At 43.7% G+C, this 27752-nt stretch overlaps 1 protein-coding gene across 9 annotated transcripts in view; it reads left to right on the plus strand.

The window, feature by feature from the left end:
• The window catches only part of PHACTR1 (phosphatase and actin regulator 1), a 537076-nt gene that overhangs the window by 476253 nt on the left and 33071 nt on the right, over nt 1-27752 (plus strand). For all 9 annotated transcript variants that reach the window (XM_045847180.1, XM_045847179.1, XM_045847177.1 and 6 more), the window contains 2 exons: nt 7322-7569; nt 9438-9594. In XM_045847180.1, coding sequence (XP_045703136.1) covers nt 7322-7569; nt 9438-9594 — 405 coding nt within the window. The remainder of the gene's footprint in view (nt 1-7321; nt 7570-9437; nt 9595-27752) is intronic.

The raw sequence follows: 27752 nt of genomic DNA on the forward strand, positions 1-27752 counted from the left end.
CCCTGTAGAATAATCTGGGGCCTTTGATATTTATTTAAATTCATTATAAAATAGCATATAAGAAGAAAGTTTAGGGTCCTTTTCTACTGCACCTTACAAAGCAACCTAACTCTGGGCAGTCCTAACTCAAGTGGCCCGACAGCCCGTGAGTGCAGAACTGGAACACGGACACCCTTAAGCTCTCTCTGCCCCATCTGTGCTCACTGAGACCATCCTGGCACAGAGGGCACCTGGGCACCGTGCCATTCTTCCTTGCATAGACCTCTGTGCTTTATCTCTTTGGATTATCTTCTTAGGAAAAAACTCTGGATCACTATATCTAAAACCCTAATTATTCTTTCACAAGGATACTTCCCTTGCAACAGCAAGACCTTAAGGATCAGGGATCATTATTTTAGTGAGTTCAATGATGAGAAGTGTAACATGGCCTTCTCTGGTTCCAAGAGACTTCAATCCAAATACATCAGTTCCAAAAACATGCCCAAAATGGGACTTGGATATGAAGGAAATGGATAATCAGCCTCCGTCTTTGAAAGACTTACAGTCAACAGGGGCAAGGGGTAAATGCTTAGACATGAAATTACAACATAATGTGACCAGTGCTGCGACAGAGGTGAGAACCCAACTGTGGGAACACAGGGGAGGAACTGATTTCTCTTGGAAAAGTTAGGAAAGGCTGTTCTAAAGAAATGGCATTTGAACTCTCCCTTGAGTGCGAGTAGCATGCTTCAGTAGCCACACTCTGAGGGGATAGTTCTGAGGTGGAGCCATGCAGAGGGAGGAGGCAGGAAAGTCCACAACGTGCTTGGGACGTGGCAGGTGGCCCGCTGTGGTGGAGACACTGGGCGTGCAGTAAAGAGGGGTGACAGATGAGACTGAGTGTCCTGAGGGTCAGATCGTGAGGTACCCCCTACTCCCTGCCAAAGAGGGTGGAATATATCGTTTACAGTGAGACCCTTCTAAGGTCTTAACTGGGAGAACTGTAGGATCAGACCTGTTTGACAGTAGTAAAGAATGGGCTGAGTGGTGGGGGAGAAAAGAAGGTTCTGGAAGAAGAGTAAGGTCCGGAGCCATTTCAGGGCTGCTGCTTCTGCGCCGGTGGTGTAGTGACATCCGTGAGAGAGTGGGTTCTGTAACACTACTGCCCGCAGTCGGTGATGCCTGCGTCCCTCCAGCTGGGACTTTGGTCATGTGCCTCATTTTTCCTATCTAAAACGGGGGGAATCACAGTTATATACCCCCATCTCATGGGGTAGGTGTAAGACCTAAGTGAATTCATATAGGGCACAGTGTGAGCATTTTAAAATGTTAACTTTTGTCATCATTATGTACAGTAGTAGTCCATACGAGTTAAGGAAGGCTCCATATAGGTTAGGATGAGGGGCTTTATGTTTACCTCTGTTTTAGTTCCTGCTCAGCCACCAGGGAGAGGAACAGAACACAACCCACATGTGATGAGATCCACTTGAATTCCAAGCAAAGTAAAAGCTTAACTTCAAAGAATTTTGACATGAACAGTCTAGAATAGATCTGATTACATGAGTCAGCCTTTCCTCGGGGAGGATGACAGGTGCTCTGGAAGATGTGGTGACTCTTTTGGGCCACTAGAGTGTCATTTTGTAAGTCACTGATCTGGGCAAGGTAATGAGAAAAGCTGTTTCATGCAGGGGTCAGCTCAGAGCTCCTACCTTAATGGGGTAACTGCTCGGGGACTTAGGAGGGCTGCAAATAACTTAATGAAACTCTAATAGCATCGCATTGTTGGTACAGCCCCCAGAGTGACAGCCTGAGACCCAGGAGTGAGAGACTTAGGAGACAGGATCTGGATGGTTCTTCGTCACTCCACGGACACTGCGGATTCCTGGGCGTAGGGCCAAAGGGCTCACGTGGGACAGCCCTGAGAGTGCAGCATGGGGCAAAGCCGTTGTGAAGGCTCTAGGCCTATGGTTCCCACTGGGCAGGTCCCTTCCCCAAAAGACATCTGGCCATGCCTGGTGATATTTTGGGTTGTTACAGGGAGAGCAGACGCTACTAGCATCTGGTGGTTAGAGACCAGGAGAGCTGCAAACATCCTGCAATGCACAGGGCAGCCCCCATCACAAGGAATTGTCTAGGACAAAATGCCAGTCGTGCTGCAGTTGAGAGGAGCCGAGCCGTCATTTAACCCAGATGTGATACACGCACAGTGGTGGTACATAAAGCAAGTTTAGGACAACCTTCTATAAAAGTTTTAATAGCCATATTTATTTTAATGTGTTATATAGACACATAATTAGCCATGAAACCTATTATTACAAAGATATTATGGCTTAAGAGGAAGCTAAATTAATGACTTTTTTTAAGTTGTTGATTTAAAAATACAAAGGACCATATTTTGTCATATATATTGCACACTTTTTTTGCCCAAATTTTTGAGGGAAAAGTAAGGATGCATATTATACATGGGTAGTACTAGTTCTGTATCTGTATAAAAGTTTTTAATTCTTTTATTTATGCTTGTGTATTAAAAGCATAACTCTGGAAAGCAATAACAGTATCCTATGCAAAATAATACCCTAGAATACAATAATCATTTTTGTTTCTAAATATATGTTAGTTAATTAATTAATTAAAACAAAAGATTTTTTTCCTGAACATCTAGACCAAAAACATGGGTGCATATTGTACACAGAAGCACATTACACACAGCAAAATATGGTAAATAATAGTGTAAATGGACTTCAAATATGGCACAGACAAAAGAAAACCAAGTAGTGTGGATATGAACGAGGTTTAGGAATACTGGTTTAGACCAGGGGTCAAAAATCTTTCTGTAAACATCCAGATAATTAATATTTGAGGCTCTGTTGCAAGCACTCAGTTCTGCCATTTTGGTGCAAAAGCCACTAACCATGACCATAGATGAGTGGATGACTCCTCTCAGCATCCTGACCATCACAATCCTGTGTCTAAGGTGAATCCTTTACACTTAGTGCCCCAGGCATGGCCTGACCATAGCCCGATAGAACACTATCACTTACCCTGGTTAGCAAGATTTCAAATAGTTATAAAGTAATAATGCCTACTTTGTACATGTGCTGTTGAGAAGACATGATGTTCTCCGCACCTCACACATGTACAATTAGTGGGACATGTGTTTAATGAAAGTTCACAATGTTACAAGTATCATAACTCAGTTTTTGGATATAGTGGGTTCATATTTGGTCCTTTCTTTACTTTTACTACCAGCGTCCTCATGGACTGATTTATTACCTTTTCGGAACCTCTATTTCCTGCTTATTAAAATGAGGATGACACCTCTCCTGCTATTATAAAGATGAAATGAGATACTGGATGTGAAAGTTCCTAGAACAGTGGGTGATGCACTCAGTAAATGTTCACTTTGCCCACACCCTCCTTTCCTTCTCTACCTCCATCCTCCACCTATTTGATAAAGATGCCCTTTCCATTATTATGCCATCGATAAATGTGGCAAACACATCAGGGGTACCCACAGCCTTGCAGTACACCAGGATGCCTTTCTGAAAATGAAAAACATATCTCTTAATTAATACCCTGTAAATACGGTTTGTCAGCCACTTACACATGCACCTATGTACCAGGGATCCCAGCCCATATTTCTTTCATTCAGCAAAAACAACAAACAATTACTGGCTGTCCACTTAGTGTCAGACGTGGCACTAGGCACCTGCCACAAATGTGAATTAGACATGGTCCCTGTCCCTCGAGGCACCTACAGCTTGGCCGGGGAAGGGGAGATAGTAAGCCAACAGATGTTCACAATTATATATTACTATTGAGGAATCTCCCAAGAACTTAGGCACCATGTGGCTTGAGACAATTATTGAAAGGTAAGCAGAAATTAAGGCCAGGGTGGGATGGGAGCATGTTCCAGGCCAAGTGTGTGCAATGCACTGTTGCGTGTGACCAGGAGGTGAATTATATGGGGATGAGGGCTGGGTTCTGTCCCCATATAATTTATGGGTCAAATTGTGCAAGGCATTGCATGTCATGCTGGGTTTAAATGACCTCTTCTAGGTTTTCACTTTTCTTCAGCAGTGAGACCTTTTACGTGGACCACATCTTCTAAGTGACAACTCTGTATTATAAAGCCAGCATTCCTGAGACTGATACTCAGCTGGGCGTTCCCCTTCCTGCCCACAGCCACCAGGGGTGGAGGCCAAATGCAATAAGGTGCCACACTTAGGCTGATTTAGTTCTTTGCCTTGAATAGTACAGCTCATGATGCAGTAACTGACTTTTCCACTTAAGTCACTCTTGGAGCACTGGCGTTGTAGATGGAACAGGCAGAGTGCTAACGGGTGAGGCTAGATCTGAGTTTTAGAAAGTGGCTCTGACAACAGTGTGGAAAGGAGAGTGAAGTGGGGAATGACTGGGGGCCGTTTCTACAGATAACAAGTGAGGGTCTCACATAAGGGCATGGCCAGTGGGACACCTGCCCTACTAAAAGGTGCAGCTCACCCAGTGCTACAGCTGAGGAAGCTGAGGCTCAGAGACATTAAATAATAAAATAATAATAATAATTTGACCAATAGCAAATAACAAAATTTGGACTTGAATTTGTATGCTACCTCCTCAGATTGAGGTCGCTTAATAAACTTCCCGGCCTCCTTCTTCACTCTTGTCTTTTCTTGCCCTCGTGTGCTGCTCCAGACTTACCAGATACATGGATCATCTCCATGTTTTTCTTCCTTCTTCTCAGGGTTTTGGCAGACAAGGGATATTTATTAACAGAGCATTTTAAAACCCTTTTGGTAGTTTCACCTAGCCTCCTGGAAAACACCTTTTCCATCCTTATGGGATGTTAGACATTCTGTCACATGCTGCAGTCACACTTCAGGAAAATGACCTTATTGGCCAGGCAACGTCTCCAGCTCTTTCTACAGAGCCCCCAACAGGCAGTCGCCGATGTCCGTGACTGGTGCCTATTTTACAAGACAAGTAGGTAGCATGATACCTAGTACTTGCCTAAGCAGTGGGGGGTGGGAGGACTGCCTTATAATCCCATTCTCTTCAAAGTCTCACACTCCCATGTGCCTTTGAGGGAAGAGAAACCACAGTCTCCTGTTTATCACAGGCTGCCTGTAAGGCCAAGTTTATCTCCCTTTGCATAATATTTCTCCTTCCTCTTGCCTCTCAAGGCAATTTGGAGCCATCTACCTTAAGGAACTAATACCTTCTGGTTTTCCATTTTTTTCCCCACCAAACATGAATGTCCATCATCTGCTTTTCATCCCTTGCCATCTAATAGTCCCAGCTCAGTGCCTTTGTAGGAACCCTTGTTAGCTAATCTATGGATTACAGAGAGGAAGAAGGCAGGGGTGGGGCAAACATGAGCCATGGAATGGGATTTTTGCCTCTTCTGTCTCTACTTCCCTTAATACCCAGTGTGGAATCACCAGCAGCATTGGAACAGAGTGCATGTTGTTGCCTGAAGGAAGGGGTGTCTTGTGAGGTGGGGCACTGATCCCCCCAGTCATTCCCCTTGCAGTCGGCTATTACATTGCTCACCCAGAGACCCTCTCTCTTGTACTCCACTGTCCTCCTCTCATTCCCATCTGTGTTAAACTAGGTAAGAAATGGATCCCTTTAGCTGCTAGTGTCTAAGAAGATGCTGCATTTTTGTAAATATGTGATTTAATCTTAGTTGTTAAAGGGGATTTTTTTAAGCTGATTTAATTCATTGCCTTGAACATCAGAGCTCAAATGTGTTAACTAGATTTTCCATTTGTGTCACGGAGGAGTTATGTGAAAAATGCAAAGAGCAAAATAGCCCTTTGGAAACAATGGAAGGGAGAAAGTTAATTGAATTGAAATTAGACATAGCAATAATTCAACGCATAATTAAAAGTTTCTAAGGAGACTAGCATGCATTCATATGTCATGGTTAAGACTTTTCTTTTGTATAAAATATTTTAAGGTAAATTTAATGATATATAGTAAATATAACTTCACCCTCCATTATTTTATGACTGTCTAATGCTTTTGGGAGGAAACTGCGTTGAGTTTTCTATGTTGGGAAATTCCCTAAATCAGAGGTGTCAAACTCATTCTCACTGCAGGGCCACACCAGCCTCGCTGTTGCCTTCAAAGGGCCGAATGTAATTTCAACTCCTTAACAATTAAGGAGTAGTTACATTTATACAGTCCTAAAATTATTTCAGCCCTTTGAAGGCAATCACAAGGCTGATGTGGCCCCGGGTGAAAATGAGTTTGACACCGTTGCCCTAAATGAAAGATACAAATTCTTCTCCCAGTTAACCTGAAAATGAATTAGAAACTTTAATTATGTGTTTCTGGCCCATGATTCTTGCTGAGCTTCATTCAGATCCTGTCATAAAAAGGATTCTAAATTTCCCTGGGAGCCCAGGTAGACTCTATTAAGAAAATAACTACTTTATTTTCTTTAGTTTTGATGTTATGCATTTCCTAACTTCCTATAATGAACATATATGGCTTCTATTTATGAAGCAAATCATTTTTAATTAAAAAATACATTTTATCAGAGTTGGCTCAATTTAAAAGGGAAAAGACCAAGAATATCATCATCATTGCTTCCTGGAAAGTTGACCTACAAAAAAAAACCCCAGACTATCATTACCTTGTGGCTGCTGAGCGTCTGACACCCTCCCGGGGAGAGAACCCTCTCTAAGTCATCCTTGACTGCGCCCACCCTGATGTTCCTGAATGGGTCACCAGCCCTCTGGTCCCACGACTTCTCTCCCTGATCACCATGCCCATACTGAAAACATTCTGTCCCTCACTCAGCCCCTCCCGATCACACTGCATGGCTCTGAAAGCTAGCACCTCATGCGCTTTATCTTTCTGGATCTCTAGCTTCTCCATCAAAGTAATCCTTTTACTCCTCCTGTGAGACCAGTGGGTGGCAAAGGAGCTTTCCTCTGACACTTGGAGGTATGGATCTTAACCGGAAGAACCTATGGAATGAAGTTTTTCAATTTTGTGTTTTTACTTTTTAATTTTAAATACACAGGACAAAAAAATTATGATTCTAACTCTTTGAAGTATACAGTTCAGTGTATCGAGCTCATTCCCACTGCTGTGCTAGCACCACCACTGTCCCTCTACAGCGGTTAGAATTCCTCCTCCCTAGGCTATGCCACTACCAGAAAATTCTGCTGTCCTTCAGATGTTTAGCTGTAAGATGAGAAGTGAGACTCAATTGCCCTGGAGACCCTTTGTCTCTTAGGACTGGACAACTGAGTTTTGAGAAGGTTCCGATGCATTTATGTGACTCTAGCCAGAATGAATGTCCCCCTTCCTCCTTCTCTTTAAACAGCTCTGAGCAGCGGGTTCCCTGTTCCACTTCGTACCACAGCTCTGGTTTGCACTCGGGCGACAGTATCACAAAAGCAGGAACTCTGGGCCTTCCAGAAATAAGACAAGTGCCAACTGTTGTGATTGAATGTGATGACAATAAAGAAAATGTGCCTCATGAATCAGACTACGAAGACTCTTCTTGCCTCTACACAAGAGAAGAGGAGGAAGAGGAGGATGAAGAGGATGATGACAGCTCATTGTATACCAGTGCGTGCACCCGACTCTTCAGCTGGGGTGGGGGGCGCTTACCGAAAGAGCACTGCTGAGCTGCCCTGCACTCTGGTTCTAATTCGGGGCCTAGTGTCATCTGGCCCTGGGTCACAGGGCAGCTCAATTAACCTCTCAGGGCTTCAGTTTTTTCATCAGTAAAATGGAAGTGTAAGTGTCCTCTAAATAGCTTCATAAATCTACAAATTATATCATGCTGCCACCTGCTACTTCTTAGATGGCTCTTCCTTTCTTTGATTGTTTCCCTTGGGCAGCAGCCTCTCCCTCAAAAAACAGGTGGGGACCCTAACCTTCAATTCCAGTCTACATAATACTCAGATATACCCACCACTGTGTGTGCAACAAATTCATTTTAAGCAGACTTCAATAACTAGGCCTGAATTATAAGGCCTGAATTTAAAGTTCTTATTTAAGGCCTTCAAATGTGCCAAGAGAGAAGAGATGAAGGAAGCAATGTTCAAAATCTGTCATTCTGGCTATAAATGATAAACGTATCATAGTTAAGTGATTAGAGACTGATATTTGCTTAACTTCTTCAATAAATGAATTTATATTATAGCAGCTTTTCACTGAATACATACTGCATCTGGTCATACACTAGGATTTTTATTCTGTGACCTACACCTTACGACACCCAGTGGCATCGACACTGTTGCCCCACTTTACAAAGAAGGGAAGGAAAAGAGAGGTTAGTGATCTGCCCAGAGCCTCACATCTGCCAAGTGGCAATGCTAGGGTTTGATGCCAGCTACGTCTCATGGCAAAGCCCATGTTCTGATACCAGGGGAGAAAGAAAAAACACTAGTACTACATAAATTCAGAGGGATCTCCCAAACTTGCTGCTTCCCAGTCTCATTCTCCTGCTTGGTGAGAGCCCTGCTGAGCAATGAAATGTCAAGGAAAGGACCACAGAGGGGCAGCCCAAACAATCCATGAGTGGGAGGAGCTGCTGCTCAGCCACTGAGCACTGTTTTCCTGCCCGGAGACTGAAGGTTTTAGACCAGTGTTGCTCACCCTCAGTACAGGTGACAGTTCAGACCAGACAGGTCCTTGTGGTGGGGCAGTCCTGTGCACTGCAGGGTGTTTAATAGCACCCCTGGCCTCTGCCCACTAGATACCAGGGGCATCCTCCCCCTGCACCCCAGTTTTTACAACCAAAAATGTCTCTAAACTTTGCCAAGTGTCTCTTCAGGGAACAAGATCACCCCTGGTTGAGAACCATGGATTTATTCCAGGCAGAAGGAAGGGAAGCCCTGCCCTGGCTGGCTGCTCAGAACCTCTTACACTGAAAAGAAAAAAGTCCCCGAATATGGCCTGTTTTAATGGACTCACTCCCACCCCGAAAGGACCCCACTTTGTCTGCCCAGCCTTACTTTCTTTCACAGCCCCCCTTGCTCCACAGTCACTGGTCTCTTTTGTCTCCTGTGATTACTGGGCTTATCTGCCACAAGCAGATGCCCGCCCACCTGCTGCCTGTGCGCATCCTATTTGTCCTGCCGGCACCAGCCCCTCCTGCTCTGTTTAGCTACCCACAGTTACTGAAGGCACTTTGTCCTTTCTCCCTGCTTTGCATTCTCTTCACTCCAGTCTGTCCTGCCCTCCTTTATGATGTTGCCTGCACACTGGAAGTTCCTGGAGAGCAAAGACCTAGTCATAGGCTCCCCATACGCTCCTCACATGCTCAACACATTGTGTGGTGTGTGGAAGATGTTGACCAGGAACTCTATAGAAGCGCCCTTTGGTGCCTTAACCACTCTCAGGTGTTAACTCCATTGTCTTCCTGCCTTTCACCTTGTGGCCCATAGACATGTGTGCCAGCACTATTAACTTGTTTCTCCCTCCTGCAGGCTCCCTGGCCATGAAGGTGTGCAGGAAGGACTCCTTAGCCATCAAACTCAGCAACAGGCCCTCCAAGCGAGAGCTGGAAGAAAAGAACATCCTTCCCAGGCAGACAGATGAAGAAAGACTGGAGCTGAGGCAGCAGATTGGCAGCAAGCTCACCAGGTAGGACAGCAGAACCACCAGCTCTGCAGATATTTGGTAGAAGACTTCAGTCTCTGTCTCCAGCTCAGTTCTGGGTGTCTGTTAAAGAGCTTACTGCAGAAAAAGTCAATGGAAAACATTCCATTTCTTCTCCAGGTTAGCTTCTCTAGTGCTCTCTCCTTCACCCGTTCAAACCTGGGACATTTCATTTGATTTGAGGTTCAGGGAGAAGCTGAGAAGCAGGTTTGCAGGACAAAAACCACCTGTAAAAGATCACCACTATCCAGTAGAATTAAGGGCCTCTGTAGATAGGAGTTGTGGTTTGGTTAAGCACCAAGCAATCAAATAAACACCTTTTCTTCTATACTGTACAACCAGAAGACGTCAGCAGCTGTTAATAATACCTCATCACTAAACTGTGACTCTTCTGAGTGATTGCCCTTTTTGTACGGACATCACAGACATAGGCATCGGGTATGCTATATTACTATACTGCATACCTGTGTGTGTTTGTAATATAGAGTATGTTTGTACAATAGTACCTTACATTAGTGGAGCACTTGTTATTTGCCCGGCATTTTTCTAAACATTTCACATGCATTAAATCACTCAATGTTTGAGGCTTCCTAAGGAATGGCCGTTTCATGCCCTCTTTACAGATGACAACACCAGGCATACAGAACTGTAGTTACCCAGAGGGCCCCCCCTTGGCTATTATATTGCTCTAACTCTCTGTAATAACAGTTATCACATGAGCCCCCACCTTGTCCCAGGCGCTGTGCTAAGTGTTTGAGTGCAATGTGTAGACATCTCCCAGGTTTCATCCTACTCTCCCTCTCCCTAGCTGTATAGCCGTGAGTAACTCTCTTATTCTCTTTGCCCATGTTTCTGTACTTGTAAAGTGTGCAGTTGTAGGAATTAAATAATGTAAGTAAAGCTGTTAAAACAGTCCCTAGCCCATAGCAAACATTCAGCTACCTGTTATTATTTCATTTTCTTCTCCCAAGAGCCTCCTCACCCCAGTAGCTTCCCTTATCATCTACACAAGTACCAGGAGGACACTGCTACCTACAGAGGTTGTGGAGGCTCAGGTGCCATGCAGTGGGGCACTGGGATCCCGCCCTCCCACCTGATCTATTTTGTTTCTTAAGGACAGCTTGTTTCCCATAATTGACTTGGTTTCCTCCTGGAATATGTTGTTTTAATCTTACTGCGTAAAATAATTAACACTGGTGAATGATTTCTCCTTGCATTGTGCCATCTTGAGAATCGCAGAATGAAAATATCTAACTACCTACTCCCCCTGTCCCCCCTTCCCCCCCCCATCTGTCAGCAAGTGTGGTACACATTCACACTTTGGTCATCCAGATCTCTCTTAATGAATGCCTCAGTGACAGCTACTCACAGCACTCTGGAGAGCCTGTCCCATTGAGGGAGAGCCTGATTCTTCCCTCTATTGAACTGAACTCTGTGTCCATGCAGCTCCCACCTATGCATCTTGTTCTCTCTTTTCCTGTACCTATTCAAAGCCTCATGCCTGTAACATGCATGCTTTGGGGTGCTTGTAGACTATGATCCTGGGCTCCCCAGGTCGTCTCTTCTAGGCTGCAGATAGCCAAATCTTCTCTCTGGGGGTGGGTTGAACAGGTGGATATAGTTCTGGGATGATTCCTGAAGCTGTTCCATTTTATACATAATATAAATAAGGCTGTTTTAGGGGGTCGGGGGAGTCTAGGAAAGAGATAAGGAGCAGTTTCTTGATCCCAGCCCCTCTTCTCAGACAAAGTTCAGTTTCACCATCTAAGTATGGGCATCCTTTATTGCATTTCTCTGCCTTCACTTCTCATTTCCCCAGCTTTGCTATAGTGCAAGCCTAGCCCCAGGTGTGTGTGTAAATGGAAGGCTTTTCTGCAGATGTGAGATGCCAGCACATCTGGCTGCCCAAGTTGCCATCTTCTGTGGAGAGAGAGAAGGATGGGCGATATAGAAAGTAGATACGTGGGTCTGGTGCAGACGTATGTGGCTAGCCATTCAGCTTGTGCACTGTAGAGCCATTCCACCCAGAGGTAACTGACAAAAAGGCCATTGTTGTCCCAGAACATACTCCCAAAAAGAGAGGCAGCTGCCAGCTTCTCCTGCGTAAATCCGTATTCACACACCTCAACCATGACAGTCTGGTAGTGGTGGCGACAAAACTCAGAGGTAGGAAGAAACATAGAGCATCCATGCACTACAAAAAGTGCTCTGTCTCTGAAGCCTTATCCTTACAAATCATCCCTTTCCCAACCAACCCTTTCTCTTCTAACAGCACTTTAATGCTGCTTAGAATTCATAAAACCCACTAATGTTTTCTCATTATACTCATACATTCCCAACCCAGTCACCCTGGTCATTAGAAGAAGACACACTGACTAGGGAGCAAAAGGCAGAATGACAGAGGAGAATGTCAGGCATGTTCAAGGTGTCAAGCTGCCTACATCCTTGCGCTGAGTCCACTTCGTCTCTGTGCACTCTCTCTTCTAGGAAGTTTATTTCCTTGTATCAAGACCCTTGGCATCTCTAGCCAGATTATAAGAACTGGGCAAGAATAAGAACAAGGTTGTACAGAGTTCAGAAAGTCGGGTGGATAGGCCACTTCTGCACCTTAAGGTCTCCTTTGAGAAAGCGCAGCCACTGATTCACACCCAAGGGGCTTACACATGTATCCTGAAGCCAGAGCAGAAGAAGGGGAAATCTGAGAACCAGAGGTGTCAGTGGTGGAGAGAGAACTTACCTATACCAGGACCCTGGGCTCTAGCTCTGGTTCTTCTGCTTCCTAAGTAGTCATTTGCCCTCCCTGGGCCATCATGGCCTAAACCGAGGAGATTAGATTAAATCATCTGATAACTCTGTGCAAAAACTAAGCTTCAGCCCTGGCTGGTGTGGCTCAGTGGATTGAGCGCTGGCCTGTGAACCAAAGGGTCACCGGTTCAATTCCCAGTCAGGGCACATGCCTGGGTTGTGAGCCAGGTCCCCAGTAAGGGATATGCAAGAAGCAACCACATTGATGTTTCTTTCCCTCTCTCTTGCCCTATCCCTTTCTCTCAAAATAAAGTTAAAAAGTCTTTTAAAAAACTGAGCTTCATTATGGTACAAAGTAACTAAAAGGATGTAGGAATCTATTGTAAAATTTACATTTCTGAAGCTACAAGGCTGGGGCGTTCTTTGGCCATTTGAAGTAGCGAACACATGCTGGAAATCTTAAATTCTTTGAAAAATACGTGGTCAAGTCTGTAGTCCTCATGGAGTAAGAAAGATACAAAACATAATTTTAACCTGACAATTTTAATAATGTTAAAAAATTTCATCACTCCAAGAATAATCCCACATTGGAAGTGGAGAACATAAATATTAAGTAAAAGGATGTCGAGCACTAAGGAAGAGTTCCTATGTAAGAACACAAGAATATTGTTCTTCCAAAAAGTTTTCTCACTGATGCTGCTGAGCAGACCCCCCCTAAATCTCAGTCACCAAGTCATCTGGATGTTTCGATCATAGCTCTTTCAGCCAACCACCATTTGAGAAGTATGGGCCGCCTTTGAGACATGTGCATGATCAGCTGGGTGCGTGTGACTCTGCTCCTCTGTATACAGTAGTTCCTCCCCAATCCATGGTTTTGCTTCCTGCAGTTTCTGTTATCTGCAGTCAACCACAGTCTGAAAATACTAAATGGCATATTCCAGATATAAACAATTTAAAGTTTTAAATTGCACACCACTCCAATAGTGCATTAAAATCTCATTCTGCCTGCTCTCTCCTGCCCAGGACATGAATCACCCCTTCAGCTAGTACATTCTATGCTGGATGCACTTCCCACCCATTAGGCAGTTAGCAGCCGTCTTGGTCATCAGATCTACTATCTAGGTATCATGGTGTTTGCATCCAAGTAGCTCTTATTTTACTTAGCAATTGTGATATGCCAAAGAGAAGCCATAAAGGACTTTCTTTAGGTGAAAAGTGAGCACAGCATAAGATACTTTGGGAAAGAGACCACCTTCACATAACTTCTATCACAATATATTATTATAATTATTCCATTTCATTATTAGTTATTGTTGTTAATCTTTTACTGTGCCTAATTTATAAATTAAATTTTATCATAGGTGTATATGCCTAGGAAAGAAACACAGTACATACAAGTTTTATTACCACCCATAGTTTCATGCACCCACTAGGGGTCTTGAAGCATATCCCCCACAGATAAGTAGGGGCCACTCTACAGACTCAGGTGGGTGCAGAGAACCAAAGGATGAATGAGGCCATCTACTCAGGTGTGTGGGGGATGAAAATAGTAGAACTTCTGTTTATTTTATACCATTCTTTTTAAGTTGATTCTCCCCATATTATAGTGTGCACGGTATATTAGTGCAGTAGTACTTGTATATGACTTCTAAGTAAAGATATGAGGTATGTAGGGGGACATGCTTAGATTTTCATTGATGGAATCCTCAAAAAGCATAGAGTCCACAGGTCTGGGGGTCCCTGCTCAGAGCTGTATGAGCAGGTCTTTTCATCTCCAGCAACCTCTAGTCAGGGGAAATGCGGAGATCTCAGGACAATTCCTCTCCCTGGCAGAGTCTCCCACTAAATGTAAAACCAAGCTGCTTCCTTTCTGTGTGTTGTCTCAGGGCTCTTCAACCAGAACCCTGTAACTGGTCAGCCTAACTGCCATCTTAACCATCAGATCCTCTTCTGCTTCCCTTCATTTACCAAAACTTTTATTCCCCCAGAGTCCTAGTTAATCCACATGACTCCATTTTATTTGAAATCCAATTTACCATCCCCTTAAGAATTATCATTTAAAAAATTAGCCCTGGCTGGTGTGGCTCAGTGGATTGAGTGCCAGCCTGGGATCGAAAGGGTTGCTGGTTTGATTTCCAGTTGGGGCACATGCCTGGGTCCCCAGTAGGGAGCGTGGGAGAGGCAACCACACATTGATGTTTCTCTCCCTCTTTTCCTCCCTTCCCCCTCTCTAAAAAATAAATAAATAAAATATTTTTTTAAACTATTTTTAAAAATAAATAATTAGACATGGAGCCATGCTTCTGAATGTTCATAGTTAGGGTGACCTGTCTTGGTCAGCCAGAGCAGCCCCTTCAGGCCCTCCTCCACTTTGCAGCTTGGGACATCAATTGGCTGAAGAAGTGAAATCCCCCAGAGGATGGAGCTCAGGACCACTGCTAGTGGGGTTTTCAAGTACTAAAGGGAAGTGTGATGCCTAACGGACAGCTGCAGAGGGGAGGAGGGGGCTACTGGATATGAGAAGGTGAAGGGATTAGCCAAAGAACATGTATGCATGACTCATGGACACAAACAGTGTAGTGATGGCCAGAGGGAAGGGGGCTAAGGGCTGGGTGGAGGTGGGCAAAGTCGGGGGTCAGAAATGGAGACATCTGTAATAGTGTCAACAATAAAAAGCAAGAGAAAAAATAAATAATGCTTTCATTTCTGAAACATCTCAGAAAGTGAATCATTCTGTAAGTCACCAGGACTACTTTATTTTAAAAGAAAGGAATAAGACTCTGAACCATGTCCTGAAACACAACCTTACTCAACAGCCAGTCACTTAGGCCTCCTCTTGGGGGGCAGCTGGCTCTTCAGACCCAGCCAGCCCAGCCTTCTCCCTCAGTCCCCTCCAGTGCCCTCTGCAATGTTTGGATCAGACAGAGGCAGAAAAAGCCTGATAAGAAAAATAAAACAGAAGGTGTCTTGAAGTGTATACGTAGGAGTATGTAATCTAAATTAAGCTCAGGAGTAAATAAGGATTCAGGCATTTTTCTGCATCCCTGACACACTTGTTCTCCTAAAATATTTCTTCACCACTAAAATATCACCCACCTGCTCAGGGGTGAACTGTTATCATCTTTTTGCAGTCATGGTTGATCAGAAGTTTTTCGGCACCAACCTGAGCTGGAGATAAGTCCCCACTTATCATTAGAAACATCTGTGAGAAAGATCTTGGCAGCCTGGCTGCTTAGTTTTGGAAGGAATGTTTCTCCTTGCCCTTTTTCTAGATGAGATGTAGCCAGTGACTGAAGCCACTCACTCAGGATTCTTCCCAATGATCAAAGGAAGATACTTAATTTGAGCTACTTGGAGTGTCAGTGTTCTAGAGCAGCCATAATAAAGTACCACAGACTGAGTGGCTTACAACAAAAAAATTATTGTCTCACAGTTCTGGAGGCTGGAGGTCTGAGATCAGGCTGTTGGCAGGGTTGGTTCCTTCTGAGGCTGTAAAGGAGAATTTATCCCCAACTTCTTAACTGCTTCTGGGGGTTTGCAGGCAATCTTAGGTGTTCCTTGGCTTGTAGACACGTCACCCTGATCTCTGCCCTCATCTTCACTTCTCCCTCCATGTGTGTCTGTATCCAGTGTTCCCCTTCTTGTAGGGATGCCAATCATGTTGGATTAGGGTCCACCCTAATGACCCTGTTAATTTAACTTGATTACTTCTGTAAAGATCCTGGCTCCAAATGAGGTACTGGAGATCAGGACTTTAACATATAAATTTGAGGATACACAATTCAATTCATAACATTTGGGGAAGAATAGAATCAGTCTACCTAGAAAGGGGGCTACAACCTAAAATGTCTTCCAAGACCAAATAGGTGCTGAACGTATGTGAAGCAGGCAGATTGTTAACAGGGAGTGTTAAGAACTGGGAAAGTTCTCAAGAGAGGGAAAGAGAGGGAAAGTCCATCCCTTTCTGTAGGGGGTGCCACTATTCAACTTCAGTACCCTGTTACTTTGTAGAAATGGATGACCAGTTTGTCAGATTTTCTGAAGAAAAATCTGGATTTTTTCATGAGAATTCCAAAAATTGCAAACATTATACAGAACAGGCAGAATGCATTTCTGGACTCCGTTCAACCCATGGACCATGTCTGAGCCTGGGCCCCTGGTTCTAACCTCTGGTCTCAAAGCTCTTGTGTTTCCTAAGTGTAGTGTGAATTCTGTGTGAGTGCGCTACACGTTTTGGTGGCATGATGAGACAGAACTCCTGTGTGTGTGTGGTAAATGTGAATGTGAGGATATACAGATGTGCATCTGAGGCAACTTGGAATTAGCACCTTGTGGGATCTAAATTAATTTGAATGTATTTACATGGATTGATCATTAAAGCAACATACCATATTCCTGAAAAGAATTTGAGACCCAACTCACTCTGTTTCAGGAATTTAGTCAGATGGTTTTCAGAATGTTTACGAATGACTGCTGAAGAATACATTAGGTTGCATGAAGTTGATTGAAACAGATGTAACTGCTTTCGTTTCCTTACTGCCCACAAGTCTGGGAATCAGGGGGATTTAGGATTAAAGCACTTGTGATTGTTGATAGTTTGAATTGATACTTAAGGCATGAAAGCCAGCATTTAACACCATATTATAGATCAGACGTAGGACCCCCCCTTGGGGAGGTACCAAATGTTCCTCTTCTCCCCTCCTCACTGCCTGTCACTGCCATCACCAGAAAAGCTGAAGCCTTCCTGGTGGCAGGAGGCTGGTGAGGGAGGGAGGGAAGGCAGACAAATAATAGCTTGATCATCCCATGAAACCTAATCTGGCATTCTTTCTTACTTAGAAATTAATAATATACCAGAAAGAGAATTCTAAATCTGTATTTTATGTTCCTAATGAGTTCACACTACAGTCACTAAAGGCAGTGTATAAAATAACGTGGACAGAGGATTTTGTGCTGCTTTAAATCATAATACAATATTCAAGAGAGAAAACTGAAATCCAGTTTTATGCCCATAGCACAGGGAATAAATACAGTAATCCTGACTGCTAACTGTAGCTGCAGCACTGTTTACGGTTTGGGAAAATGGGTGCTGAGTCGAGCACACCAGCGTCTCGCTCCAAGGTGGCAAATGGTGTCTCCTCTGAAAATCTGAGGAGTAATGCTAGATGAGAGCTGGCACCTCCCCAAGCTAGGTAATTTCTTCTGCTACAAAAGCACTTTCTAAAAATAGGAATAACAATCAAAGGCATTATGAATTCAATTCAACTGACTGACTTAGTGCACCCTGGGCATGCGTCACTGTGAATCACTTGAAAGAAAGAAGGGGATAAAACAGACCTGAGTGAAGCTTTGGAGTAGACCTGGCCCTTGCACCCTCCTCACCCTCATCGTCCTCATCATCGTCACCATCAGTGGCTCACAGCTTACAGGGGACATGGGAGAAATGAAAGGAGGGCATCTGGGCCCACTCATCCTCCATCCACAAAGCCTGGATGGGAATGGCTGGGATTGGTGGTCTTTTCTGTGGATTCTGAGCCCTCCCATTAACAAAACTAGAATTAGATACTAGTGTCCAAGCTGAGACAGAGGGATGGAACCAGCAAAATATGACTTGAATATAGTTATTGAGTCCTACAGCGTTCACATAACACACGTCAGCTCTTCAGGTTGCTGAACTGCTTTCAGATCGTTTGACATCTCCCATTACCTCACTGCACAAAATAGAAAACACTTTTTAAAAGCCCCTTAGAAATGCCAACATCTTCTGAAAGGTGCTGAGCCGAGTCAAGACCATAGCACTCCCTGTCTGACAGAAAGTGCAGAACAGTCACACACTTATTGTTTGTTTTTTAAGTGAGAGACAAGAAAGTTGTCCCAGGAAGGCTTGAGTGAGGCTATTCAGAGGAGGTGGAATAAAACTTCAAACCCACATGAGGAGAGGGCATTGAGGCACCAGCCATGCCTGTCACGGGACCCTCAGCCATGAGACATGTCTCAGAGCCTTACGGGGGCATTTGCAGCCTCATGCCCTCTCACCCCAGCCTCCAGCTGTTAGGAAATGTAGTAAAACTGAGCTCTTGACACTGTGTCACTAAGACGCGTTTCTGAGCCCTGACATGCAGGAGTCACAGCTTGCAAGCCCGACACTGGATGTCAAGAAACAAAGCCACATCTTGTCAGGCACTTCCAGAGCTCTCTGTCTGTGCCTCGCAGCTGGCCCACTTGCCTGTGCATTTTTCCATGATATAGTAAGTGTGGAGGACAAGGGAGCTGCTTTTCACTCAGCAGGAACAGACTCGATCTCAGTGTTTCAAACAAACTTGCAAAGGTTTTTTAAAAAGTTTGATCATGGGAAGATAGAGAGTCTTATTTTGTTTTCTCTATCATAGTTTTTGTAAATGGTTGATTATTCCAGCAGCTTTTCAAAACTGGGGTCCAGGGGGTGTATTCACAGACTAAGTGAATAGGCAAATCCTTCAGGCTACTCTCTGGCCACATTTTAAGAGTTTCCTCTTGACCTGAAATAGATAAAGGGAGCACTTTAGTTTTCCTATGATTTTTCTCCTATTCATTATCAGAGTAATCTGCAACAATTATTCCTGTTTGTTGTTAATCTTAGCATATGACAGAAAAAAAGGCCCTGTTTCTTAGAATATTTGGCTAATTGAAAGAAAAACCACCCTATGTTTAGAGATGACCACTTAGATAACGTCACAGTCTCTGACATAACATCTAAGGCTTTAGGGCCCTTTGCTGTTGGCAAAAGTGCCCTCCTGTCAGCACCTCACCTGATAATCTTCACCGCAGCCCTGCAAGGTGGCTGCTGCTGGGAATCCCATTCTGTAGGTGAGGAAACTAAGCTAATGATCTTAGAGCTAAGTGGCAAAGAGAAACACATCTTCAAAATCTAAGACTTTCCTATTGCAGGCAAACGTGCTGATAAAATCGTGTGGTTTGTTTAGCTGTTCCATTGAACAGAATTTCTCTCCCAGGTGCCTACGGTTGGGTAGGGACCGTGTGGAATGACGAGTTCTAGATCAGTGGCTCAGGCTTGTGTGGGCAAATGTGCCCAAGGGAGAGATAAGCCATGGAAGGAATGGGAAATTTTCTTCCATCTTGAACTTAAGTGGGCTTTTTATTACATCTCAATACCACTGTTCGCAGTAAGTAGGAAGATCTGTAGCACTTGACACTGAGGCTGGGTCTCAGGGCACTTGTGCCTGATGCAGTGTGAGAAGCAAGGTGGTGCAGTGCAGTGGCCCCCATGACGTGGCCCCTGGCACAGTGACATCAGGATCACCTGGGAATTTGTTAAAAATGCACTTTTCAGACCCCACATAGTCTCTGAATCAGAACTTCTGAGGGTAGGGACCAGATATCTGCATTTTTAATAAGCATGATTCTGCTGCACACTAAACTTTGAGAGAGCAGAGATCTAGTAAAAAATCACTTGAAGGCTGTGACACTGGACCCTAGGTTGAAAGTTCCATCCACCATTTACTAGCTGGGTTCCTTCCTGTCAAGCCTCAGTTCCCACATCTGTAAGATGGACCTCCTGCCCAAGGTCATCAAGAGCACAAATAACTCTCCCAATTGTGAGATAACACCAGTCCATTCTCATTGTGAATTTGGATGCTGTATTATGCTAGGCTCTGATTAGCCAGAATGAATAATGTTAGTTGCCCTGATAGGAAAATCCTAAATTCCCGTGGCTTAAGGCAGTCAAGGTTTATTTTTCACTGGAGTAAAGCCTAGAAGACATGGCTCCAAAATCTCCATAGCAAGGGAAGGGGTGGTGGAGGAGGCACACACAACACTCCTGCTCACGATCCATGAACCAGAACTAGGCTCTCGACCTTAAGGCAGGCCAGGCTGGAGAAGGCAGAGGAGCCCCTGGGGTGTTTGATGAGCACAGTGCATCTTGGCCACGGCTCCACGGAGCCCATGTTTGCCGTGGGCCTTCTTCATGGGGTGGTTATTTCAGTCACGGCTCCGGATAAAAGGGACCAGTGCACCTAAAAGAGACTTGATTAAAAGATTTTACAGAAATTGTGGCATATACATACAATGGAATGTTATTCAGCGTTAAAACAGAAGGAAATCCTGCCATTTTCAACAACATGGATGAACCTGGAGGACATTATGCTGAGTGAGATAAGCCAGACACAGAAAGACAAACATCACAGGATCTCACTCACATGTAGAACCCTTAAAGAAAAGTCAAACTCATAGTAACAAAATAGAATGGTGATTACCAGAGGCTGGGAAGTGAAGAGCAAGATGAGATAGTGACCAAAGGGTGCAAACTTACAGTTATAAGATGAGTGAGTCCTGGAGACCTCACGTACAGCATGGTGGCCGTGGTCGATAATGCGTCATATACTCGAAATTTGCCAAGAGTAGATCTCAGGTGTTCTCACCACACACACACACACAGACAAGGGTAACTAACTACAAGAGGTGATGGATATGCTAATTAGTTTGGTGGCAGTAATCATTTCACAATGCATACATATATCAAACCATATTTTATACCTTAAATATAATTTTCATTTGTCAAAAATAAATACTTCTGTTTAAAAAATAAAAGACTTTTCACAGTTGGCTGGAAGACAGAGGCAGCCCATTGGCAATTGGGATGCAGGCACTCGTGGTTAGTCTGGGGGAATCACAGGACCATGGGGGCCTGTGCTGGGGCTACCGCACTGCATGCCATGACCTGCATGGGTGGAGTACTCCTGGGGTCTAGTGGAGTACTCCTGGGGTCCAGTGTAGCAAAACAACTCATGGAAATTAATCCCAGCTAGAGAAAAATGAGACCTAAAGTAATAAACATTGCTTCTCTTTAAAGAAAAATTTAGCTGATGTGCGACTGGGAGATCCCAAAAGGAATGATGGGCCTTGAGCTGATTGAGTTTGTTTTCCATGAGTTTAAGGTTAACTTGCCAGGGAAACAGTTACGAAGGAAGATCATGGAACTCCAGTGTCCACAAATGGATTCTATTGGAGTGTACAGATTAATAACCTGTGTACCCAACCCTGTCCTGGGTTTCCTCTAGAACAGAGGTGGCAAACAGAAGGCCCGAGGGCCGAATCCCGCCCTCCACCTTGTTTTATCTGGTCCGGCACCTGGAACCTGGTGGCAGTGACGAGTCCTCGCCCCTAGTTAAAGAGCAGTTACATTTATACAGTCCTGAAATTACATTCGGCCCTCTGAAGGCAACCACAAGCGTGATGTGGCTCCCCGGTGAAAATGAGTTTGACACCCCTGCTTTAGAAAGTAGCTGGCTAGACTGTCATTCTTCTGTTAGGTCTGGGGTGATAATGGCAAGTTCTTTTGGGAAAGTGTAGGTCCTTTTAGAGCACAGTCTTTGATTGGTTTGCATTTATTTTAGACTCTTTCTACTTTTTCCCTTAAAATATTTGCAAATACATGGATGATTTGAACTGAATATTCTAAACATTTGATTGAGACTGTATTCATTTTCTCTTCAGACTGCATGTGAATATGAACAAGTGCAACCTGAGCTGTCAGACCACTTTTCTCGCAATATATTCCTTCCTTTTTCTTTCCTACAATCTTTTGATCCTCTCAGAAAGTCACACAGCCATAAGGATATGTCATTTCTATTGTGCTTCTATCCATGAAAGAATTTCTCAAAGCCATTTGTGAACTTACCAGGAAGCAATGAATAAACTATGAGTTAAACCATCCTATGAAAGATCCAAGTATATTTCAAACTTTGGTTGAAAGGTAATTTTGTTGCATAGAATACTACTTCAAAATCTGGTCTGATGCTTTTAAACTAGTTTATTCAGAGATTTTTCTCCCCCTCTATGGGCTTTGTGCCTATATCTCAAGGAGACTGTTTGTGAGTCTCTTCACCCACCTCATAACTGCATTTCCTGGAACTCTTCAGGTCATTTCATTAAAGCACTTTAAAGTCAATGGACCCTCACCGTCATTGCATCTAACACATTTAATTTTTTTGATAAGGACACTGAGGTCAAAAGTGGTTAAGCTGCTGGCTAAGGTCACGAGGCTGCACTAGGATTTGAAAACAGGTCCCCTTTCCCACGCCAGCGCTAAAAATTAGTGTTCATCAAGGAAGGGAGAGATGCATTCACTTCTCTTGGCGGAACAGGCCAGTTATTAGTTGAGAAGCACAACAAGTCACGTATCTTAGTTTCTCTTCTCAATTCATGTCGGAAAGGAAAACAAATGACTTAGAGCAGACTTTTTGAATTAAATCTTTAAGAAACATTCTTAGTAGTCCAAAAGCCCTTGAAAAAGAGAGCCTTGAATTCTCCCATCGGTGGGGCCTTTCATGGGCGGCGGTTCCCACTCCAGCCCACTTAGCAAAGAGAACATTTCAGTGAAACACCGGAGCAAGAGATGGCTCCCCATCTTCACAGCTAATAGTTCGCCACAACTGAGGAAGTTTCATGAATAATTTTAAAACTGAGCAGATACTGTGGAAGATTCTTTAGCCGGAGCCTTGGTTTGAACTTGCCCTATTCTAGTGATTCTGTTATTCAGACTTAGATAAATGAAGCTCTGGTGATTTATAATTAAGAAGGTTTCTTGTTCACATTTCAGTGGTAATTTCCAGGGTGTGCAGCACTCTTCCTCCTGCGCCCACCAAAGTTGGCTTCCGGTTGGCTGTGATCTCGGCAGCTCCTGTACAGCACTTGCCCGCTGTCCCGAATATGTGAATAGCACAACTGAGAGATTTTCAGTGCGGTTGTTTTCATCTTTGTTTGCTGCCAAACTACCTCAGATCTCATGCAAAATGCTAATAAGAGTAATTCATTTCATTTATCTCCATTATGTTCTTTTCACTCTTCTTGGTTAGAATGCAAAGATTTTTATAAAGCCCACAAAAATTGCATATATGCTAACTAAGTAGTCATTTTTAGACAGGATATAAACAGGAAAAATCGTCCAAAGACACAAACCTTGGAAAATTGCTTTCCCTCTGATTCTCAAAGCAATTCCTTTGAAATATAAGTGAATATGCTTCTATTTTAGGAAGTGTGATCATGAAAATTTTATGTTCTGTGCCCACTGAATCATTAAAACAATAGTTCTTCAAAGTGGGCAGACTTGTTAGTTCCTTTTGGGGGAAAACTAGGCAGACAGATAAATAAATAGTGGGTGCTGACAGGTATCAGTGTGTTGAACAGTCTTACCTACAATAAATCGAACTCTCCTTTTGACTTTTATGATTTTTCTTCTTTTGCTCATCTTCATATTATAACTTGACAAGTTCTCCCTTAAAAGATGCTAAGACAGGTAATTATAACTTCCTGCATATTTGAATGATACTATGCAGGAGCTGCCCTCCCCAAATTTGATTGAACCAGTGGATCTGCCACCTGCACATTCCACCCCAAGAAGCCTGGTGCCTGTCCCACATAAGGAGAGCCCTTGGCACACCCTTGCTCGGTGACTTGGCTCTGCCTGTGTACTCGTGGAAGTTGAATGGGTGGCACAGACTCGGAGCACCTGTCACAGTGCCCTCTCTCTTCATAGTCCTTAACCAACGAGCCATTTGGGGCCGTAGCGTGTGAAATCTGACTTCTCACCTCTTGGCCAACAAATAGTGCAACCAGGACGTGCTTGGGTGTTTCCCATGAGGAACTGTAAATTCATGTAACTTTGTCCAGGCAAAAATAAAATAAGTTTTCTTTTAAAGAGCCTATCTATAATGTCAGGTTTAGACTACCTAAGAAATTAATTTAAATTTGTCATAAATTTATATCATGTGTTACATGATATTGGTTTACTAATAATAGAATGCTGAGGTATGTAAAAATATATGGAACATTTTCTTAAACATCAAACATTTCTATAAAAGTTTTCAAACTGCCTATTTAACAAGCCAACTTGATTTAAAGGAGAAATTCTGACCTCCTTCATGTATGTCACAGGCCTCCTCAAGTTGAGTTGATGACAGAGCCCTAAGGCCATCAACCCTGTTAGAGGACATAAATCATTGTTTGGCCAATTAATAGATGAGGCAATAAGTCCTATTAAGAGAAGCATGCTTCTAGCTGCCGAAAGTGAAGGAACTCAAAGCTGCAGCCAAACCCTGCAGCTCTGATCTGACTGTGGAGCCACCAAAAATCTGTTCCTCCTGTGGCCAAAGCATAAGCAAGGGACAGAAATTCAAAGCCAGAGTAAAGGGCGAGAACTCAGCATAGGGAGAGTTGATATATTTTTTTAAAAAGAAAGAAAGAAACTCAGCAGTTATCAAAATAGTGTGCCAACTAAGAAAACCTATGCATGAGGGATAGGATGTTTTCCAGATGTTTAATTCATCATGATGATGAGGAAGAGGTTAAAGATGTTAGGCTTTCCTTCCCTTATAGCCATCCACAGTCCGAACATCAGACTGTACAGTGATTAGATTGTACAATGATTAAAGACTTGCATTTGTGTTGTCAGTCGCCAGCATTGTTCTTTGTGGCCTTTTGGCAGTGCTCATATTTTTTTATCTAATATGTTATAGGATCCTGCACATTACATATTGTTTATGGGGTTAAGAATTACACAGCATGTGACTAAAGAATCAATCACCCTTTTTATTGCACATTGAGGAACCAAAATAATTCACAGTGAGTCAACTGTGACACTTCTCATGGTTCTACCCCAGTGGCTGATGCTTCAAGAACAGTTTTCAGGCATTGGCAACACTCTGTGGTGATGTTCATAAGCCAACAAACTGCAGCCTGAGGGCCAAATCTGGCCCACTGTAAATAAAGCTTTATTGGAACATGACACACTTATTCACTTAGATGTTGTCTGTGGCTACTATCACATAATAGTGGCATAGTGGAGTAGTTGTGACTGAGATGTTATGGTCTCCCAAACCTAAAGTATTTATAGTGTGACCCTTTGGAGAAGAAAGAGATGACATATTTAAGGATCTAGACTGAGGACATCCAGAGAAGGTGGCCTTGCTCTCACAATATTGACAGTGGATTCATTTAGCAAGTTCATAAAGTTAAAATATCTCCATTAGAGGGATAAATTAAATTTTTCTTAACATCAATGGGTTCTCCTTTGTGCTGATTTCTCTAATTATCCAGTGATTTCACTTACTTGCACTTATTAGTCCAAATCAGAAGCACCAGATTGCTTTACAAATTATACTAGGGATGCAGTCCAGTCTTTTAAATTCGATTTATCCCCTGAGGAATTAGAAAGACATCTCAGGGACAAGCAGTAGCATTGAGAGTAGCACAGCTCAGCTGTGGCCACTGCGAAGGGATGGGCTCCACAGGCACAGGAGAGATCATTTTAGCAGAAGATGCATGTTTTTCCTCAGGAAAGGAAAGCTACACAGCCATGTTGGGTGGGCCTAGCTTGACAATAAATGTCAAGCTAAGTGATGAATTTCTTCTTGTTTTGGCTGCTGAAGCTACATTCCAGGCCAAAGGAAAAGGTATGGGCTTGTGAGAGGGACAGCAACACATGAGAGTCAAATACTGGCATGTGACTCCTTCAGCACAAGACAGGCTTACCTTCAAAACTCTAACCTCAGGACAGGTGATACAGGTGACACCGAAACCAAGGGTCACACAGGTGTGAATGGGGATGCTCTCATCACCACAGTGGCAGTGGCAGTTGTAGCAAATTTCCAAACCACAGATGTGTATAAAACTGGTGATAAGAGGCTGACAAAACCTCTACACAGCACTTACTGCATGAACAAAAGACATATATTTTATACACACTCTCACAGTGTCAGGACTGTCTGCCTTCTAACTAGAGAAAGGAGTGAAGACTGAGCAGTGGCTCTGTGCTTTGCTGTGGTTGACCACCTCCAGCCCTTCCCTGCGCCAGCCCTTCCTCCAGCCCTTCCTCCACCTCTAGCCCTTCCCCGCACCTCCGACCTGGCTGAGAAGGGCGCTTCACAGAGCTCAAAGCGGCCAAAGGTTCCTGTCTGCTCTGCACAGGATTCTGCTTTCCAACACGCTCAGCTTCACAGTGACCTCTGGTGAAAGATGTGTCAGTCAGATGCTGGCCACCGGCAGGTGCTCCTGGAAGGAGGAGATGGCTCCCGATCCTGAGGGGACAGTTGTGCACTCAGCCTTTTCCCTGGGGATGGAGGCAGGTGTTGCATTTATAGCTCAGGAGGTGGTTTGGCGTGTGCCTCCTGTGAGGGACCTTACAGTCTCAGCCTGGGGCTGCTAATGGATTCTGCCCAAGTTTTCCCTGCGCTCATCCTGTGGGGTGTCAGCACTGGCCACTGTGGCTATGGTCTCTGATTTCCCTCTGTCCACATGTGTCACATTGCCCTTGCAGGACAGTGAGGGGGGGGGGTGTGTGTTGTATGAGTATGCTATGTATCTTTTGTGACCAGAACATGAGGAAATAGAAATTTTTAAAAAAACTGTAAGGGAGGGAAGAGAATTTGGACTAATATTCACCAAGCTGGGAGCTAACAGTCCTAAGGTAGATTTGTGCTATAAATTTATAGTCCTTCGGGGGAACATACTTGAGAGGGGACAGTGTCTTCTCACAAGGGATCTCCCAATGCACTGGGTAAGGCCAAGAAATTAGTGAGAAATTTATTATCTGTTTCCTATAGAATCAACACGAAGTCAGTTTGAAGCTCCCATGTCACTCTCCATTTCCATTCTTGTTCCTCTTTCCCATGTAAACAGATCCTTTCCTGGACAAATAAACCCATTCCACTTTTAGGACTCCATGTTTCCTGATCTTTTTAAAACTAACAAATTATTTTCAAAGAATGCAAAAATGCAAATCCAGACTGGTGAGACATTCCTAAAATCCATCATGCTGCTGGGGGGAAAATGTACAAGTAAGGGAAGTCTTTTCTCTTTGTTATATCACATGTACAGAAAAATGTATTTCTGAAAGATTATCAGACATGGGAAAGCACTTTGAGTTTAATGAGAATAACTACACTGCACCACTCCTTTGGGCTCTAGGGATGTTGGTTTAAAAATGAAGCTTTACTAAACTGTAGAGTGATGATGGCCCCGGCTGGTGTGGCTCAGGATTGAGCACCAACCAGCAAACTGAAAGGTCACAGGTCCAATTCCCTGTCAGGGCACATACCTGGGTTGCAGCCCAGGTCCCCAGTTGGAGGTGTTCGAGAGGCAACCAATTGACGTACCTCTCCCTCTCTTTCTCTCTTTCTCCTTCTCTCTGAAAAGAAATAAAAAATACTTTTAAAAAATTATAGAGTGATAGATCCGGAGATAGTCAGGAACATGAGACTTTTAATAAAGGAGAACTATAGAAAACTTTGCAAAAGAATTTGACCAAAACCCCTCCATTCGTGCATCTCAGACTCTTTGGGGTTTTACGTTTCCAGGTTTCTAAACATCACAGGATCTCACTTGAACATGAGTTGTTATTT

This window comes from Phyllostomus hastatus, unplaced genomic scaffold (genome assembly GCF_019186645.2).
Source record: "Phyllostomus hastatus isolate PE091 unplaced genomic scaffold, TTU_PhHast_1.1 phas_contig_524, whole genome shotgun sequence".
NCBI classification, from domain to species: Eukaryota; Metazoa; Chordata; class Mammalia; order Chiroptera; family Phyllostomidae; genus Phyllostomus; species Phyllostomus hastatus.